The 21,261-nt window shown below is 46.8% G+C and overlaps 1 protein-coding gene across 1 annotated transcript; it reads left to right on the forward strand.

Annotated features, from left to right (window-relative positions):
• The first annotated feature begins 3,556 nt into the window (after positions 1–3,556).
• Positions 3,557–4,258, forward strand: CCDC70 (coiled-coil domain containing 70). The gene has a single exon (XM_045796727.1). It carries the CDS (start codon positions 3,557–3,559, stop codon positions 4,256–4,258), a length of 702 nt encoding a protein of 233 aa, XP_045652683.1.
• Positions 4,259–21,261: the final 17,003 nt, after the last annotated feature.

Here is a 21,261-nt window from a genome sequence, read left to right on the forward strand (position 1 = left end):
AGGTAGGGCCGGGAAACATTTCAGAAGCCAGAAGCCTGCACAAAAGTGGTGTTGGTTGGTTGCTTTGTTGGTTTTTGTTTTGTTTTGTGGCAAACTGGGGACAGACAGGTCTCACATAGAAAATAGACTTTTGTGAATCTTTTTTGTTTGTTTGTTGAAAAATACAGTTATTTTCTTCAGTGGTAACATTCTGTGTTCTTTGATTTGCTTTTTAGTGTGGGCGTCGGCATAATTTCCTCCAGCAGTAGGGTTGTAGGAGGAGAAAAGAGGCTCATTTACAATCAGTGACCAAGTTGGTGAATGTTATCGTTGAGTTATCAGTAGGGCCAGGGCTTGATGCAAATGCTGTCTCTCTCTTACACACACACACACACACCCCTTCCTAGTGAAAATACCAACCCGATGGTGTTCACACACAGTATTGCTTGACCACGTAATGCACTTCTAGAACTTACTAGCAAAATCTTGACTCGCCTACTTCCTGCTTTGAACGGATTTTTAACTAACTCGAGCTTGAGTTATATAATGAGGTTAATCAAGGCTCCTATCTCACAGTATCGTTCAAAGGATTAAACAGATAATGCTGGTAAAGCGCCCAGCATAAAAGGGCTGAAGAAACTTGCGGGTAGTTGCTGCTGTTCCTGACATTGTAATTAGAAAGCAGGTGGTTGTTGACCGCGAGCCTGGACTCTAGGTGACCCTGAGGCGTTGCTCACAGAGCTTCCCAATCCACTTCAACAAATGCTTGCTGAGGGCCTGCTTCGTGTTCTCACAGAGGAAAGAGAGAAATGTAGGCACTTGAAGAAGGAGGCCCTTTCTCCCACCTTGAGATATTAACAGTTACATAAATAAGACCAATAACCATAATATAACATAGAAAATCAAAATTCCAAAATTCGATGAAATTCAGTTCAAGTCAACCAACACTTTTATCAATTACCTCCTACGCCCACGGCTTCATATTGGGTACTGGTCGCAGGGACGGCGACGAGGCACGGCCGCACCTCATTTCAACCAAGTGCGACAAGTCAATTAGGGGAGTGGGTAGACACAGTAGTACTGAGGACTCGGTGATTGACTTCAGCCCCAGCGTCCAAGTAGCTTTTTTTTTTTTTAAGATTTATTTGTTTGAGGGAGAGAGAGAGAAAGCATGATGGGGAGGGGCAGAGGGAGAGGGAGAATCTCAACAAAACTCCCTGCTGAGCACAGAGCCTGATGTAGGGCCCGATCTCATGACCCTGAGATCACGACCTGAGCTGAAACCAAGAGTCAGAACCGACTGCACCACCCAGAGCCCCTGGATCCAAGAGGCTTTCAGAGGGCACGGTGTGGACAGGAATTCAAGCCCACAATGGGAGGAAAAGAGACTCTGTGTAGAGGAGGCCGCACATTCTTTGGCTTGGAGGCGAGAAACCGAGGGTCTTGTTCAGAGAACTGGATGTAGCCTGTTTTTACTGAAACTTAACTTTGGAGACAGTGGGAACCTTATTAGGGTGTTTGGATTTGGCTGTGGGCTCTTCAGAGCTTTGCGAGCAGGTGCGATGTGATGTGTTTTAGAAACACCCCTGGGGCTACAGCAAGGGCAATGGGAGGGTAAACTCAATCCCAGAGAGCCTGGTGAGCCCCTCACAGGTGTCCTGGCCTAAACCGGCCGTGCTCAAGGAGATGAAGCAGGGGGCGGGGTTTCAAGAGATGCTAAGTGGGAGGGTTGGTGATGGATTCAAAGTCTGGTGAGGAAGAGGAAAGTGTCAGGGGCGAGCTCCGGGTTTGTGGCTTGTGTGGCTGAGCGGATATGATGGTGCCACCAGCTGCCCCCAGCGGAGCCCCCATTTCTCTCTTCACCGTGCACACACACACATGTACCCCAGCTATGTGTCCTTCCGTCTCCCCTACTCCCTGCTCCCAAGTCAGAAAGTGGAAAAAGGAGAAAGCCCAGAAATCTCCCAAAGGGACTCAAGTTGCTCCATTGTGTGGTGCTTGGCAAGGCCCACAGAGTGAGGCCAACCCAGGCAGCTGCTTCCAGAAAGCTCAACATGGAAATCAATGTCCTCACCAGGAGCAAGCCCCCTTGTCTTCTCTGCTTCTACCCATTCTCCAACATCTAACCCTTCTTCTCATCCCTTGACCTACCTTTGCAGTTACTGGAATGTCTGTGGATGGTTCTGAAAGTTCTGGTATCTGATACCTCAGATTTATGGCAATATTTTCCTTTCTCTCTGTTCTGTTCTTTTCTTTTTCATTCTTCTTTTCTTCCTTCCTTCCTTCCTTCCTTCCTTCCTTCCTTCCTTCCTTCCTTCCTAGCTTATATTTTATTGTGAAATACAACACACTTACTGGAGTACATAAAATATATACGTATAGCTTAGCCCATTTTTATAATGAACACACATGCAACCAGCACCCAAGTAAAGAAATAGAAGACTGCCAGCCCCTCAGAAGCCCCCCTCATGTCCTCACCTAGTCACCACCCTTAGTATCACACCTCCCCACCCCATCCTCCCCCAACAAGTAACCACTATCTTGAATTATGGGACTCACTTCCTTGCTGTGCCTTTTGTGTTATCACCTACATATATTTCCGTAAACAATAGAGTTTAGTTTGAAATTCTTTGATCCTGCTTCTTTCTTTCAACATGTTTATAAGATTCACCCCCATTGTTGCACATAGCTATGCTATCCATTGCATGAATATACTACCATTTTAAAATTCCATTCTATTGTGATGGTCATTGGATTGTTTGCAGTGTTGAGCTTTCCTGAACAAAGCTCCTCAGACATTCCTGTATGTTGTATCCTGGTCACGATTCATAAGTTTCCTCAGGGTACATATCTGGAAGGGGGGCTGCTGGGTCATACAGTGTCTTCCCTATTGTTTGATATTACCCCATATTGCGAGAGCTCCTCTTTTCCATATCCTTGCCAACATTTGGTATTGTCTCTCACCTTATTGTTTTGAGCCTCTGTTTCCTCAAAAGAGTTTTCTACTAAAATAGTCCCCTCTAGGTCAGTGGGTCTCATCCTCTGTTTTCCAGGTGACCTGTAACAGGATAGTCACACGTGGCACCCTGCTGTGAGCGTGACCATGAGAAGGTTATGAGCAATCCCCAAGTGAGAATGCCAAAACTTTAAATGAATTCCAGTTGGTTTAACGAAAGTAAATCTTTGGGGGTTGCAGTACTTTATTATTTAAAAGGACAAATCCTGTGACACACCCTTTAATTGATCATGGCCTACTCATGTATTCTGATACCCTCGTTGAGAACCCCTGTCCCTGTTGGCTGAGATTCTATGATTTTAGCACCCTTGAGCTTGAATATATTGACCGCCTCTTCAGCCCAAAGCCATGACCCATCAGCGTGTTTGTCTACCAACTCTTGGCTCTCACAAACACAGCCAATGGGACAAAGAAAGAAACGGTTAAATTTTCCTAAATCAAATGATACAGACCCAGGGGCTTGTCCTCTGGCACGTGATACTCATGAACGTGTGTTCTGTGGTGCCCCCCACAGGGTTTGACCAGCTGACCTGGACTTGGCCAACGGCCCTGTCCTCCATCATGGCCACCCCACCATTCTGGCTGACTAAGAAGATGTTTCCCTTCAAGGTGAGCAAATGGATGGGGCTTGCTTGCTTCCGGTCAATGGTGGGCTCCTCACCCAACATTCGGCAGAAGAAACTAATCCATAAGCTGCAGGAGGAAAAGGCTTTTCGGGAAGAGATGAAAATTTTTCACGAGAAAATAGAAGACTTCAGGGAAGAGATGTGGAATTTCCGAGGCAAGATCCGTGCTTTCCGGGGTCAGATCTTAGGCTTTTGGGAAGAGGAGAGACCTTTCTGGGAAGAGGAGAAAACCTTCTGGAAAGAGGAAAAAACCTTCTGGGAAATGGAAAAATCTTTCCGAGAAGAGGAGAAAACCTTTTGGAAAAAGTACCGTACCTTTTGGAAGGAGGATAAGGCCTTTTGGAAAGAGGACAATGCCTTATGGGAAAAAGACCGGAACCTTCTTCAGGAGGACAAGGCCCTGTGGGAGGAAGAGAAAGCCCTGTGGGTAGAGGAAAGAGCTCTTCTTGAGGAGGAGAAGGCCCTGTGGGAGGATAAAAAGTCCCTCTGGGAGGAAGAGAATGCCCTCTGGGAGGAGGAGAAAGCCTTCTGGGTAGAAGGTGGTGGCCGAATTGCTGAGGAGCAGATACCCGAAGGCAGGCACTCTAACGTCGACGGAGGGCCACAGTCCCCAGCCTTCTCCCGAGGCAGAGCTTGAGCGCAGGAGATGAAGGGCCATGGGGTCCAGACTCTGCTGGATTGGAATTCAAATCCAGGGTGACCCTGTGTGCAGGAGAAAATATGTACTTATTGGTCTCCTTGCTTCAAAAGATCTAATAAAGTCCTGAGGAGAGGTTTGGAAAAACAACTTCTTCCATCAGGCCAGCGTCATTTTCCCCAGTGTTTGTGATTCTCCGAGACCAAATTCCCACCCTCCAGGCTGTACTGCCATCTGCATACAGATGGTTCTGGGCACTTTACTGTGAGCCCCGCATGTGTGAGTGTTCGTGAACAGAGACCCTATGGCTCTCTTTGAAAGTCGGAATGGGAGAGAAGAGGGGCTCAGACAACTCCAGCTAGAGACAGGTAGGGACAGAGAGCAGCTGAGCCACCTACCCCTCTGTCGTGCTGCGGAACGATCATTTCTTTTCCGCTCTGAACAGTGTTAGAGGCCTGGAGTGGGCTAACAGCTTTTCAGAGAAGGCCACAGTGCTCTTAAACAACTCACCTGTGCTGCTTTGTCCCCTGCAGACCATTTAGAACACACAAGGGGGAATCACCTAATGGCCCTGTTGCTCATTCTTCCTGGTTCCCACCAAACTTCTGAACTGCCCCCTTGTCTATGGCGGGAGAAAGGGGCATGGCATAAGGCCAAGGCTCTAAGCACCGCCCACAAGAGCTCTGCCCTCCCTGATAGGACAATCTCCCTGCTCCACGTGTTCCCATTCACACAGGGGTCACTGCATTATCAATTTCTTTAAGTTTCTCTCCTTTCATTCTTTTAAAATTAAAATGCCCCAGGGAGGTAATACATTAAATGAATGTACACTAATGTGGTCAGCAGCACACACCCAACTTCTCTTCTGGGATTAGATGGTCTATATTGGCATTGGTATGGAAGTGACCAGAGAGTGGACAGTAAGAAATGTCCAGGCATTTCTTGCTTTCCCCTTTCTGAGGCCTGACCCTCATCGTTATCAACACATCTACTTACCTCGCCTTTGTGCCTCCCTTCCTACTTGACCAGGACTTTCACACTCACCAACTCATGTAGCCATCACCACAACTCTGCGGGCTGACAGGGAAGGCACATAAACCCATTGTACGGATGTGGAAGCAGAGACCTGGAGAAACAAAGTGACTACACATGGCCAGGCAAGTAGCAAATGGAAGGGCCAGGACTAGAACTCACACTGTCTGCCTCTTGGTCCCATTCCTTTTCTTTTCTTTCTTTCTTTCTTTCTTTCTTTCTTTCTTTCTTTCTTTCTTTCTTTCTTTCTTTCTTTTTTTAAGATTTTATTTATTTATTTGACAGAGAGAGAAAGACAGCAAGTAAGAGAAGGAACACAGGCAGGGGGAGTGGGAGAGGAAGAAGCAGGCTCCCAGTGGAGGAGCCTGATGTGGGGCTCGATCCCAGGACTCTGGGATCACGCCCTGAGCCGAAGGCAGACGCTTAACGACTGAGCTACCCAGGTGCCCTGGTCCCATGCCTTTTCTAACCACAACCCTAGGACATGGAATGTGGCTTTGGAGTAGCTTAGCCAATAATGGCGTCATGGCTTGGGTGAGCCTTACAGCACCGTGGAATTACACTGTGGTTTGGGGTGGCAGTGGAGAGACCGGGAGAGGAGAAGACAGGGTACCCCTAGGTGTGCTGAACAGATGCTCCTGATAAGAGAAGAACGGGCTCACTTCGGGAACAGCCAGGCGTCTGTGGCTCTGTAGCACTCGGGGAATGTTTGCGTTTCTGGCAAGACCTCTGATCCTCAGCATCAGGGCCATGGCAGTGGGAGCAGCTTCCTCCTTTATCACGCACCCTGCCTCGCATCCTCAGCTTCCGATGGGCCCCTGGACAAAGACTTCAGCAAGCTGTGGGAACAAGATGCCAGTGTGGAGAATCAAATTCCAGGGGGAGACAGCTGGGCAGCCCAACTCAGGAAGACCTGTCTAGTGGATGCTGTGCAGGATGGTGGGAACCCCCATGCAGCAAGAACCACAGATTCCGTGATCCCTAGTGATTCTGCTCCAAACAAAAGTAGAATTGTTAATCTTAAGACTAAAGAAACATAAATCTGGTGGAGCAGGAACTGGGGTGTGGTAAACAGAAAGACCACCCCTCCCCCCGCTTTAACAGCATCCCCTAGAAACCATTTGGAGACAGCTGCCAATTGAAGGACTGGAGGCGCGGCCCAGAGAGGACAGGTGTGTCCTTCTGTGATTCCGTCCTTCCTTCAGCAAATAGCCATGAACTTCCACCCTCTCAGGCTCTATTCTCTTAGGTCTAGGTGGGGAGATGGGCAGGTAAAGAAGCCAGTGCCTCCCAAGGTGATGAGAACTGTGAGACACAGATTCAAGGAGTGCTCCTCTGATGTCTTTTAACTGACTCTGGCAGTGGGGGGTGGGGGTGGGATGAGTGGATGGAATCTGGAAAGGGGGACGAGATGACTGGGTGAAGCCTAACGGACCAGTGGGCATTAGCTAAGGGAGGGGGGCTGAGAGCTAGAGGGGTCTACTGGGAGGCCAACAGAGACCCATGGCTGGGGAAGAGTTGGATTTCGTCAATGTGGGAGATGCCGGGGTCAAGGACAATGCGTAGGCTCCTGACTGGGACACAAGGGGGAATGCCCACATCCATCACTGAGAAGAGGCCAAGGAAGAGCAGGATATGAGGTTTTCGGCAGGGGGGGAGATGAAGAGTATAGTCCGCGACATACAAGATGGCAGGACCCATCCACTTATCCATCCAACCACCATTGTGCCTGGCTGGCACTGGGCTCTGTCTGGGGATGTGTTGATTCCCGCCCGCATGAAGCTTGCAGCCTAGGGGGAAGACAATTCTCAAATCATCACAATGTAATTATTTGTAAAATTCGACAAATACCAGGAAGGAGGAGGGTATGTGGGGCTGCCTCTTTGAGAGCCCCAACAGTGCACCCCACTTGAGTGTGTAAGACACAGAGCAAGATCCCTAGAGATAGGAAAGAAAACCAAGATTTAGACAAAAGAAAACATAAGGTTAAGTCAGCGGTGTGAGCTAATAACAGAGTCACTAGACCCTCACACAGGTTCATAGATAAAAAAAGGATGCAGATGATGTCCGTGAAAGCGCTTCTAGCCTCTGTGTTGTTATTATTACTAGTGTAATCACAAGCGTACATAGACTTCTTCACAGAGCAGCGGCCAAAGTGGGTTTCCTCTTTAAGGCGGCACCCATGACAGCATCACTGAGCTCCTGAAGGGTTGCCTGGCTGGTCCGTGACTTGAGTCACAGGCAGACATCTAAGGAGAAGCTTGGCTCCCCTTCTTTGATCCTGTGGCATGGAGCATGTCATCTGTGCCTTCTTGGGGTCCCACTCATCTTCATGGCCCCAAATTCCAAATCATTATTATTCCAGAATCATAATGCAGACAACTGAAAGATCCAGGATGCCGGAAACAGCATTTATTGCCATAACTATTACCTTGCCACTAAAGTCACTCCAAGGAGGGGTCATCCTCCCTCCAAAGCCTGAGCCCACCCAGAAGCTCTTTCCTGAACCTGCCAGAAGGGGAAGGATAGCATTAAAAATTTTTTTTAAATTTATTTTAGAGAGAGAGAGAGATGGGGGGGAGAGAGAGAGAGCATATGCGCAGGGGGAGGGGCAGAGGGAGAGGGAGAAAGAGATATCTCCAGCAGACTCCCACTGAGCATGGAACCCAACAAGGGGCTCCATCCTATGACCCCGAGATCATGACCTGAGACAAAGTCATGAATGGGTTCTTGGTGAACCCACTGAGCAACCCAGGTGCCCCAGAAGGATAGCATTTTTGAAGGATAGCATCTTCCCTAAGTTCCTTAGGGAAATGTGGTCTGGTCATGGGAGTTGTAAAGGCTGTGACCCACATGCATCAGACTCACCTGGGGTTGACTGCCAAAAACCTGATTCCTGGGCTCCACCCCAGACTGGATCTCAATTTCTGGGGGGCAGGCCTTAAAACCTGTATTTAGAACATGTTTTCCAGATGATTTTTATGCAAACTAAATTCTAGAAAACACTCCTATATAGTTTAAAAAAAAAAAAAAAAGCACTGGGATAGAAATCAAAGTCCCGATTCTATTTCCAGTTCTGCCACTAATGGCTCAGGGCTTGAGGGGCCAGCGTGAGGCTCTATCCCCTCAGCTACAGGAGTAGGGACTAAAGAAGCTAACTAAAGAAGCCCCGTTGGCAAGTGTTGCAAGGGGAAGGATTCACAGCACAGCCTCTTCGTAAAGAAATCTCCCAAAATTCTCCCCAAATTTCCTACTCTTGACCCGTTAGCACCTTCAACATGGGTAAGAGTTTAAGGGTTACATAAATAGTTTTTGGAAGCTTTTTTGTTCATTTCTGTAGATGTTTTAGCCCCTCTCCTGGAATATGTTACCTATCATCTCCTGGCACTTCAGCCAAAATTTCCTTTGAATAGTTTGTTACTTCTCTATAGAACCAAGCGAAGTACTTAACTAGTCAAACTCTAGTACTTTGTGGATAGCTATTGTAATTATAATTTCAAGCTCCATTGAAGGCATCTTCCTACGCAGTGTTTCTTGACGAGAGTGTCTTTGGCATTGGGGATAGGAAAATTCCTCACTGTAAAGTATTTTCTAAAACTTTTATGATTTAGCATCTCTGGCCTCACGAATCCCTGCACTGCTACCCGGTCTGTGATGACAACCAAAAATTACCCCACCATTTGCACACATTCCAAGAGACGCAGTTGAGAACCGTTGAGAACCACTAGTTGCTCAACTAGGACACGCTGAGCTAAGAGGTGGTGAGTTTTCACGAGCAATCAATACAAATTACTTCTTTACATGGGGGCACGCCCTCTACGTCCTAGTGGAGCCTCAGCCGTGAGATTTGGTGAGGGAGTGTGGCGGGCTCAGCGTGAGAACGCTCAACATGCTGGGGCTGAGAACATGATTTTACCGCTCGAGTTACCTTCTTTTATCTGATATTTTTTACTGATGACCCTTTGACTAGGAGGAGGATGCTCCTGTGGTTGGATAATATTTTGGAGTGTAAACTACTTAATTTTTTGTATGTGACTTTCTTCCTATTTAACCAGAGTCATCCATTTCCTTAAAAAATTAGAATGTACATAGGAAGACTCTTTATTCAGTTTTGGCTTTCAAAATAGGTTCTTAAGATTCATTTCAGAAGCTTTATGAGAGGTGGGAGAAGAAAAGAAAGAGAAAAAAAGAATAATTTCCAAAGGGCAAAACCCAGAAAAAGCAAGGATGAAAAGAGGAGGCATTGCCAGTTAAAGATTACAGGGGGAAAAAAAGCATGCACCAGCTTCTACTCCGTCCCTAAATCCCAATCAAGAATGGTAAAGAGATTATAAAAAAGATATATGGCCACAGGAACAAAGAAAATAAGAGAAAGGGCAATAACAACAAAATCTTGAAAGCAGAAAAGCAGATGGATGAGTAGAGCTGACTTAGCAGAAGCAAAGCTGAATTTTAAACTGGCGGTGGGAAAAGCCAAGAACCAAGCCCATTTATATGGCAGAGCCACCTCCCTCCCCCAGAGACTCAGGCATTAGCAGGCCAGACACCCCCTGAAGCGTAGGTAAACCGGGAGCTGATGACAGGAAGAGGGATGGAGGTCTTTTTAAGAAGCAAACTCCTTGGGGCACCTGGGTGGCACAGTTGGTTAAGTGTCAGGCTCAGGTCCTGATCTTGGGGTTTTGAGATGGACCACCCCCCCATCCGCGGCCCCGGGTTGGGCTCAGTGCGGAGTCTGCTTGAGACTCTTCCTCTCCCTCTGCCCCTCCTCCCTGCACATGGGTGTTCTCGCTCTCTCTCTAAAATAAATAAATAAATCTTAAAAAAAAAAAGAAGAAGCAAATTCTTAGACTTTCTCCCCCAGTCAGTGCAGCCAGGATGCTGTTGTTTCTCCATTTTACAGAGGAGTGGAAATTTATTCTTTGGAGAGGACAAAACTCAGGGTCCTTGACCTAGAGACATTGGGTGGAGCTAAAGATGATGATTCCTTGGAAAATTGGCTAAAAAGTAAAAATGTACATTAAAAGCGTTGAGCTACTCTATCCCACCCCGCCCTAGTGGTAGCCAACATCCAAGATGGCACCTAGGGATTCTTCTATGCATGCCCTGAGGTAGTCCCCTCCCACACCAAATAGGACAGATATGTGTAACCAGTAGGGTGTGTGAACATGACAAAGAATGACCTCTGAGACTATGGCTTCTACCTTGCTCTCTCTTCAATCACTCAATATGGGGGAGGGCAGCTGCCATGTCACGAGGACACAGGGGGAGAAAATGAGGCCTGCTGCCAACAACTAGCATCTCTTACCAGGAATGTGAGTGAGCCACTTTGGAAGCAGAACCTCCGGACCCAGGTAGAAGCCTATAGACCTAGACCCACATCTCACTGAACTTGCGTGAGAGACCTGAGCCAGAATCACCGCTTAAACTGTCTTTGAATTTCTAACCCACAGAATTTTGTGAGATAATTTTTTTAAAGTCATGAGGTCTTAGAGTAATCTGTTAATGCAGCAGTAGGTTAATAAAACAGACAGACAGACACACACACACACACACACCCCTCACATACCCACACCTTTTCTTCCCCAGCAAAAGAATTGTGCTCTGAGAATGCTGGCAGCCAAGCTCGTACCTTTTAGGCACAAGACCAGAAGAGCTTTCTCAGGGAAAATTGACCATTCCAGAAAAGCAGGCCTTAAAGTGTAGCCCTGGGGCCTCACCTGTGTACACAGAGCTCCCAGTTAACTCTGTATTGGCCCTTCCTTAAATGTGAACAGATGTCCAAGGATCAGCAGGCACTTTAGGAAAGCCTCTAATATGACCTAGGCGAAAATTAGCAGGTAACTGTAACTTGGAGGAAATAGAGACTATGTGGGAAAGATAAATTATCTTTAACATCTTTAGAGAAATAAGAGAAGATATTGAGCCCTTGAAACAAGGATAAATAAAATGCTAGGAATTTTTAGAAAATCAAAAAAAGAATTACTGGCAATATGACATGGCAGGAATAAAAAGTTCAAGAAGTGAGTTGGAAGATAAAACTGAAGAATTCTCTGAGAAAGATGAGCACAAAGACAAGAAAATAGGTCAGGGGAAGTTAGAAATATATACATACATACATGCATGCACGCATAAAAGCCTCATCCAGGACTGCCATCCTCCAAATAATGAGACCCAAAAAGAAAAGGAGAAGGCAGAAGAAGAAATTATCCAAGAAATAATTCAAGACTAAGTCCCAGAACACAGGTTTGCAGATTGAAAAGGCCATGAGTGCCCAGAATGGTGGATGAAGATAACTCCTCCCAGGCCTGGGATTTCAGAACACGGAGGGCAAAGACAACATCCTGAAAGCCAAGAGGGAGAGAGGAAGAGTGATGGGAGAGGAGAGTAAAGCACAGCAGACCAGCAATCAGAAGAGCTGCCGAGTTCTCCACGGTGGCCCAGTGGAGGACCATGGAGCAATGACGTCACCAGCCTGAGCGAAGCCATTTCCATCCCCGAGTTCTGTACTCGGCCACACTGTCCATCTGGAACTGTGTTCTGGGTAATGGTCCTGGCTCTGCAGTCACCAACCCCAATTCTGTGGCTTTCAGGGGAAATCGTGTGAGCACCCTAATATCCTTCAAAAAATACCTTGTCTGATTAACTAGCTCGAGTGGGTTTTGGCTCTTTGTGACTAAGTACCAGCACAAGACAGAGAGTAACTGTCTTGTTTAAGGCATTATCCTCAGTGCCTAGTGGATCTTGGGCAGTTAGTGCCCAGTACATGCTTCATGATACAGGTGAGTGAGGGAATGAATGAATGAAGGGAGAACAGTTCCCCTGAGGTCAGACACTGTGACCCCTTGCTCCCCTGAGAGGAGTGTGGGAGCCCCGTAGGTGCTTCCAGCCCTGCCCCTTCTCAGGTTGGAGCCACGTACCCAGGTGTGCACCCAGGCCACGCAACTCCAGATCCAAATGGGGGTGAAGGAGAAACACCGCCTTAATCTATGGAGGATACCACTATGATAATCTCTTTAACTCCAGAGAAGGGCGAATCACATGGATGACGTCCCTAACTCCTGCAGGCGGGTGCAAGCACACCTCACTACTTGCTTTCTTATTTTTTTTGCCCATCGTGAGCCCCTCCAGCCGGAAAGGCTGGCTTTGCTCATGCGTCATGACTGTACTCCTGGTGCCTGCCTCCCTTCTCGTCCACGGTGCAAAATGAGCTTTGAAGTAATATACAACAGCGCTTGGCAACGGCCCGACGGGGGCTCGATCGCTAGAGGGGCTGTGTCACTGCACACCGCGCTGCACTTTTCAAGAACTCAGAGCTGGTTGCTTAGCAACAAAATGAGATGCTGGTTTAACTGGTTCTAGATCCACATTTCCCTGATCAATGTGGAAGAAAGACCCCAGCAAAGCCTTGAGACAAGAGAGTAATCACTAATGCTGGTTGAGAGCTCACTCTGCCACAAGCACTGTTCTCAGCGCTGTGCACTGTTTCATACTTAGTGGAACCCAGTGAGGTGACGCTAGTATTAGCTTCCGTTACAAATGAGGAAACTGAGGCACAGGGAGCACAAGGTGACACCACCAGTAAGAGATGGAATGGGGATTTGGACCAGGTCATTTCTGCTCCCCGTTCAGTAACCACTCTCAGACGCCTTTCCCTTAAAGCAGCTAAGAAGAAAGCTCTGCCCAGGGACAGAGGTGTGTTCTTTAGCCCCATAAAAAGTTAAGCTAGGCTTCATAGACCCGGTTGATGGCAAGCCCCTTACCACACATGAGATACCGCCAAGAAGCTATTCTGATGACAGTTGCCTTGACTCTCTCTGCCCACCTCACTCCAAACTTGGTAGGATATCAGCCATGTTAGAACTTGGACCAGGGGGTCATTTCTTGACCCCGATATCCCCAGGGCTAAAGCTGGCTCAGGGAATGGGAATCTGTGGCTGGGCAAGGAACCTGGCTGGGAACAGAAAACTGGAAGGAGAGTCTCTTTGCAGGAGGTGCTGCCTTGGCGGGGGTGGGGTGGGGGGGTGGGGGGGTGGGGGTGTGTGACCACACCCCTCCCCAGGGCCCAGATGCAATCTCCCGATAAGCTGCAGCTGGTGCTTGCCTATGGAAAACCAGCCAGGACACATTTTACTGAAGCCCGTGGGCACGAGATTTGTGGTAGCCACCTGACTCTTCCTCCTAAGACTCAAAGATTTGTTTAGACCCAGGTTCCAAAACCAAAGCCTTTTACCTCTTCCCTGTTTTTATGTCATCTTGGGTCTTCAGCTCCCGGTAACTTTATCCCAGGTACGTTTGCACTGTCTGCCTCTCATCAGTTGGGCTGCCGTTCCCTAATCCAGATCTCTGTTTCTACGCCAGGGCCTCTCTGACTAACCTCTTTCATCCTCAGCCCTGTACCCTCCCTCTAGTTCATTCTTTGCAGCTCTCCTGGGAGTGCTCCGGGAAGGAAGGGAGCCAGAGGGGCACCAGGAACCATTTGCCAAAGCATTGGCCTCTTGGCTTCTGGAACATTTCCCACATCCTCCCTAGACTCTAACCTGATCTCTTTCCAAATTATATTCCCTTTTAATAGTCCCTGTTGGATTTCCCCTTGAAGTATGGTCCGCAGAGCACTGTCAGCCCTGGTGTCCTTTCCAGGGGTCCTCGAGCAAGGAATTCAGGGAGTCATGAAGTCATTCCCTTAGCATTTCACCAGTTCGAAACTGAGCTTCATTGTGAGAACCAGAAATCCTGTCGGGTTCTTCCTCATGACGTATTGCAGGGGCCAAGGGCAGGCTGCCCCCAGATGTGCATATTAAAAGTACATATTAAAAGTACTTTAAATAAAAATTACTTAAGAGCCCGCCTATGCAAGCAGGGCACCCAGACCCTCCTCCATCCCCTAGAAAGCAGGAAATGAATCTTCCATGTACCAGGAGGTGAGAGACAGCCTTATCTCCTGAGATGGGAAATTCAGGGCTGTATAAACAACCCTTGTTACTTTCTACTAATTGACTCCCCCAGCCCGAATTCCGCTCAGAACTCCTTACTAACTGAAGCTCCCAAATTAAATTTTCCTTGTCCTGTCAATTCCTCACAGATTTATCGTCTCCTTATCTAAAGAGTGTACAAACTGCCTGCCTTCGACATTTCTTTAGGTCTCAATTTCATTATTGGGCCCCTGTGGGCAGGCAATAAAACTTTGGGTGTTTTCCTCCTGTTAATGTGCCTCATGTAAATTGAATTCTTAGTCCAGCTGGAAGACCTTGAGGGTAGAGAAGAGGTTTTTGCCCCTTCAATGTGTTCGGACCTACACATGCACCAGAGATTAACCCATGTCTTGGTTAAGGCTCGGTTAACTTTTTTTCCCATCATTTGCATTTATGTTATCATTTACTGTTAGCTTCCATTATTGTGATGAGGCTTGTAGGCTCATTTCTAAAACTGAACCATTGGCTTCAAAGTGGCTTATAAATGGAATGTACTGGAATGGAGATGATGCTTTGGGGAGTAATGGGTGATGAGAAAGCAGGCACTGGAGGGTCTGGAAAATCAATTTGAAGAGTCTAAATTTATTATTAGGTTTCGGAGAACGATTAAAGGTTTGCATCTGTTTGCTTGCTGTTGTATGTGAAAATTTCTTTTGCCATTTATCAGCCCAACTAGGTCATGGAAGATGGGATTCTGTTAAACCATCATTTGTTGGCAGAAGACTTTGCTGAGTTTGAGATGCAAGCTGGAGGGCAGGGTGGGGAGGGAGGAGCTCCTCTGGAGGCTAAGAGAAAAGTCTTTGCCATTCTCAGCTGGTAGTGACTTCAGAATTTCTACCCTGCAGGGGACTGCAGATTCAGGTGGGACAGAAGCCTGAAGCCAAAGCCCCTTTTTCTAGCCAAAACCTGACCCTCGCCATTGCTCCCAGGAGTGATCTGACGAGTGGAAATTGAGCAGCAGAGATGGAAGAGAGAAAGGAACACGACAAAGTACAGGTGGGTTCCATACGAGTGGCACCGGGGGCCCCTCTCTTGGCTTCTTCCTGTCTGTCGTCAGCTTATCACTTACATACTATGTGGCTCAGGACCGCAGAAGATTAAACGTGATCATCGAGGTAGGATGTCAAACACACAGCAGTTCCTCAATAAATTCCTACTCCCGGCCTTGCCTCCCCCGCCACGTAATATGTCCCATGACACTGTAAGGTCAGGCAGAGGCTTTGTCTGGTCCATCTTTGGCTCTTCAGCTCCTTCAGCAGAACCTGGCTTACAGTAGGTGCTCAATAAATGTTTGCGTTCGTGAGAGAATGGACCATGATTAAGCCCTTCTACCACCCCCGAATGTTACGTTTGTTTTTCAATTTCCTTCATGATAAAAATCACCACAACAAACGTATTTGTTCCTATTCTGGATCATTTCTTTTGTCTAGACTCAAGGAAGTAGAAATAGAGAGTCAAGGGGTAAATTTCCCTAAATTATTTTCTGATGGGTCTGTATGAATTGACCATTCTAGCAGCTCTGTGTAAATGGCACTGGTTTTACTCCTTGTCTGAGAAACTCATTTTTCCTCCTATGTGTCTCTTTTACTGCTCACACAAAACACTTCACTTGTGACATTTCTGGTCACCCAGTGTGACCAGGTTTCCTGCACCCCAAGCAATTTTCCTCAACACCAGCAGGGTGACCCACAATTTAATTCACTGTGACGCTGTCTACCTGGGGAAGGCGTCAGATCCCACAGGTTGAGGGCTCCGTCCCACAAACTGCACCCCTTCAGATGCCAATCGCACATAGGGGGTCCCCAGGTTACCCACAATCTCCGTCTGACCTGGCTATAAATCAGAGGTTCTCACAACCCCCTCCCCAGGTTCGATAATCTGCTAGAGCCATCCACAGAACTCAGGGAAGCCCTTAGTCACATTGACCAATTTCTTAAAGGATATAATAAGGAAACAGATGAACAGCCAGATGAAGACACACAGAGCAAGAGCTGGGAGAGCCGTGAGCACAGGAGTTTCTGTCCTCGTGGAGTCAGGGTACATCACCCTCCCTGTGTGCATGTGTTCCTCAACCTGGAAGCTTCCCCCAAACCCCGGGCTATTGGGGTTCAATACAGGCTTCCTGTCCTAGGTGTGTTCTACTCTTAGCTCTGTTCCCAGCCCCACTCCCTCTTTGGAGAAGTTGGGGGCAGGAGGAGTGTTGATAATTCACGCTTCTAATGATGGCTTGGTCCTTCTGGAGACAAGCCCCCCTCCAGGAGCCAACCAGGAGCCCATCCAGAGTCACCTCAGTGAAATGAAAGAGGTTCCTATACTTTTATCACTTAGGAAATCACAAAGGTTTTAGGAGCTTTGTGCCAGGAGCCAGGGGCAGAGACCAATACTTTTTTTTTTAATCTCACAACTACCCACTCACTACCTCTGAGTATTGCCATTACAAAAAAAAAGGTGCAAATATATGAATACGGGGCTTTATTTTGGATTTTAGATTTGCAGTAATTTTTCTTGTAAGACTACACATTTTTAGTGATTGTTTACTAGTGTTATTTCTCTTCTGGGTGGGTTGTCAGCTCACTTCCTTTGTTTATTAAACTACAGGGTTTTTAGCATTTCTCCTACTAATGTGTATGAAGTATTTGCACATTAATGATCCTACCTCTTGTCTTCCTGCTGTAAATTCTTTTCCCATTCTGCTGTTTGTCATGTTATTTAGATCCTGCTGTATGATTTTATTTCAGTTATACTGTGGTCACTCTTAATGTTTAAAAAACCTGCAGACACACTTTTTTTTTCTGGAAACTTTACACTTAGAAAGTTCTCCTCCATACGCAGACTTGATAAATATTTACTTCTATTTTCTTCTGGTTTTTCCCCTCCCATAGTTTATTTTTAAGTATGTAACTCTTGGATGTATATAAAATTAAATTAATATTTAGTACTGGAAGGAGGTAAGGGCCAGAGATGTTCTGAACTGTTAATTAGGAATTTCCTCACAATATATTAAGTAACTCTTCCTTTTTCTCTGTTATATATTAAATTTGTATGTGATCTGATATCTATATCTCTTGCTTCTATTTCATGTTTTAGCGTGTTAGTCAGAATTTCCAAAAGGACATTGCATAAAAGTTGGGCTTCCTGGTTTCCTTCTGGTTCTAATAATGGACTGATTTCCTCAGAGATTCAGGAAATGTAAGGCTTCCAGCAGAACTTCCCTTAGCCAGGCAAGAGAGGCCCTGGCTGTGGGCCCCACGGCTCACAAATATCAACGGGCAAAAACTGGTTTCTGTTTTATTTCAATCTCAGTAGAAAGATTTTTGAGCTTTGTAGCAGCTTTGGTAAATGGGAATTACAGGAGAGGGAGCTGAGAGCAGAAGCAGGTTTGGGGGCTGGGGAGGGAAGGCGACAACGAAGGCCCAGCCTCAGTTTGAGGGAAGAGAGACGGTGTAAACCCAGGAGTTCTTGGCAAGGGGCCTCTCCTGTTCACGTGGGCTGAGAAGCGGAGAAGAACACTCTGCTGCAGGTAAAAAAAGAACAAAACACACTTAGAGAGGGAAGAGGAGGAAGGGCCAGGGCCAGGGAACTCCTGGGCTCCTCACAGCACATGGCCCCTGGCCCCTGACCTTCCACAGCTAGGCTGCTCTCTGAGGTAGTCCAGTGTCCTTACAAGACTTTCTCTGTTGTACTAACATTAGTTCAAGTGGGCTTCTATTTCCTAAACCTGACAAAGTCTCAAGGAACAAGAAGTGCCATTGTGCAAGATCTTGGGGTCTCCACCGTGGACTGGATGAGCTGTCTATGTGTTGGCAGAAGCAACCCATCAAACAAGGTATTGGGAACAGGGCTGATGACCTTAAGGGGTTCCCAGTGTCGTCTGAACCTGCCAACAGAGAATTTAACAATCAAAAATTTCTAACATGCGGAGGAAGATTTGGAAGATGGGTTGACATTAAGATGAGTGGTGGCAGCATAAAGGCAAATGGAAAATGTATCCTTCACCTCGTACCACCCCCCAAACCTATTTCCACCAGGAGTTTCAGATCACCTGTTTTGTGCTGGGCACTGAGGTGAGTGAGACTTAATTTCCACTGACTGTGGTAGGAGCTCAGTGAGCTTTCCAGAGGGTGCTTTGGAGGGTGGAAAGGGTCAGTCAGCCCAACAATGGAGTCCAGGAAGAGCTTTCTAAAGAATAAAAAAGGAAGGGATAAAACATGGCATGAAGTCATTATGGAAGCCTCAAGCTGACCCCCTCACTGACAGCAGCAGTCTGGCACTCCAAATATCCTCGTGGAATGACTGGAATTCTGCGCTCCTTCCCCTCTACTTGGCCTGATCCAATGTGCTGTGGTGGGAGGTGGGGGGATCAACGAAGCTGTGGAGTATCTGTTTTCAAGCTTAAATTTAATTTTAGAACATTAGAAGTAGAACAAGTATGGGTAATAAATAGGAGAGTCTGTAGTCTTCATTGCTTCTTTCTGGAAGGTAGTGGGCGGTCACAGTAATTTCGAAGCTAGATTGTTGATTTTTAAATTCATTTCCTCTACCCCACATCAGTTGAAATACTTGAAGAGACCCCTGTAATTATCCCCCCCCCCCCGGATGTTATCACCTGGAGGCATGGGACTGAAGTAGTAACATATTTGGACGTAAGAATTGGTTGTTTTTTCACAGCCGGTCGGGATGTCCAAGAGATTAACTAGTGATGATACATGGAAATCCTAACTTCCAATGCTTATAATTTAGACAAGAAGATTGCGCAGCCCGAGAAGAAGGGTGCCTAAGGTGATGGCATAGCAATCACATATTCTGAGCTGTGCCCAGGTGACCGGACAAGTCAGCAGGAAAGGTAGCGAAGCTGCAGTAACAGGGGTTTAGACCACACATGCCTGAGCCCTGGAAAGGATGCAAAATTCCTTCTCTGGCCCTTCAGGACCGGGAGAGATTGTCAGCCACCAGAAACAGCTCTCACATTAAAAGCCTGAACGTGTATAGAGGACACGATGCTCCCCATAGTTCATTACTCTCCTTTTTAATAATGACTTTTGTTTTTAATCAGAGAGTGGGAAATGAAGGTTAGGCTAGACAGGTGGGAGCAGGAAAGGAGGAACTGGAATTCAATCGATCTTGATGTTATCGAGGCGGGGAGAGAGGCGTTGGGAGAGGCTACGACAGTTTCGGGGCCAGAGCAGAGTCAGGAACGGGTAAAGGAGTGGGAAGCTCCGAAGAGGAGGGGTACAAGAAATTAAAGACAACAAGAAAAGGGGATCTAAAGCGTTATCAGGCATGGTGTGGTGGTAAGAGTGGGTTATCACTAAATCGGCTTTCCAGCTGAATTATGCAAAGGAAAAGAATAAAGAAAAATTATTTTACATTATTTTATACCATTGAACTGTGTGTCTTTGAATGTGACATTGTTCTCAGACTGAACTACGTGAGTCTCTGATCTCATTGGATTATGTAAGTAGCCGGTCATTTCTGCATCAAAGCCTCATTAAATGTCTAGTATGTGCTGAGCACGGTGCCTGAGATCCTGTGACTGTGTAATTTTGTCACCTTTGGGTGTGTTCAGTAACTAACACACACATTGCCAAATGTATGCTTAGTGACATTTTTGGAATTGGACTGCTGGGCCTTTATGTTGCTGGTGCCTCTAATTTCTATTGAAAGAAAAGCTGGAAAAAAAAGACTGGGACCAGATTGTTTGGGGTTAAAAAAAAAGAAAAGCTGGATACATTATCCCCAAATGTAAGGGGACTCTGTTGTTGCTTCTGGAATAGTTTATTGAAGTGTTAGCATCCTGGATGATTTTCCTTACATTGCTTTTGACTCTGGTTTTATAAGTTACTAAAGCAAAAATTAACTTCCTAAGAATTAAAAATCAGACAGGTAGAAATATCAAAACACGGTCAGGATAGGTCGAAACCCAGTTTCATTTTTGAACTAACTCAGCAGGTATAAAAATGTGGAAGGAGCACAAGAGTGGGGGAGGGAGGATGGAGAACCATGAAGAAACTTCCACAAACACAAGTGGAAAGTGGCTTCTGAAATGGTGGAACACGCGTGATGGTTCTGTTCACTCTATGAAAGTGCAAATATTACAGCTTCTCATCAAACCAGAAGAGAAAAAGCATGAGCAGTTTACATCGCCGATGGCCGGGACACTTCAGCTGTCCCTTCACGTGGCCAGGTGAACTTGAGAGCCGCCCCCTCCACCCATGCGGGCTCCGCCTCCCTTGGTACGCCTGTTCCTTTGTCATGTCATCTACTCTCCTTCTATCTTTGTAACGAAAATATTTGTCGATGACGTCAAAGTAAAAATCTGTGTTGTTGTTTCTCTAGGTGAGAAGTGGGGGGGAAATATTAGCAGCCTGGAGCAATCAGGGGTTTAATCACTATCAATTAGTGATACCAAGTATTTAATCCCTGTTGATTACTGATCAGTATTCATATAGTACCAAGAGAGACAATGACGTGGTCTCAGGCCGGAATTTTGCCACGGTTATGGTCTGCCTATAGAAAAACCTCCTCTCCCATTCCCCTCAAATTGCCACAGTAAATAAGGGAAATGCCCATCACGTGTGTTGAGAGATGTACAAGATTAAGGATGGATCTCATGTTATCCGCAGATGGGGAATCAGAAGAAGCGAAGTTGGTCGCAGTTGGGTCATGAGAGCTCTTGGGGTCATGGTCTGAGAGCAGCTTCTGCCCCTCAGCTCTGTGACTCTATTCATCTGCTCCCAGGCTTAGCTCTCTCCTGCGCGCAATACTGCACTCCCCAGGGTGGACTTGATAATTAAACAACCTGTGAAATGCAGTGTTGATAACCGTAAAGCGCTGTACTGGCGAATGGGGGATGGGGGAGGGATCCAGGATGGACGGAGCTTCTGGACACTGAAAGCAGGCCGGCTTGCCTGTGATTCCTGACTCCTCCACCTGCCAGCGGTGTGACCTCAGCAGTGTGTGACGAAGCTCCCGGACACCGGAGCCAAACTTCCTGCCTTCAAA

The sequence above is a fragment of the Ursus americanus genome, chromosome 10, assembly GCF_024610735.1.
Source record: "Ursus americanus isolate L20-20 chromosome 10, mUrsAme1.1.p, whole genome shotgun sequence".
In the NCBI taxonomy this organism is placed as follows: Eukaryota; Metazoa; Chordata; class Mammalia; order Carnivora; family Ursidae; genus Ursus; species Ursus americanus.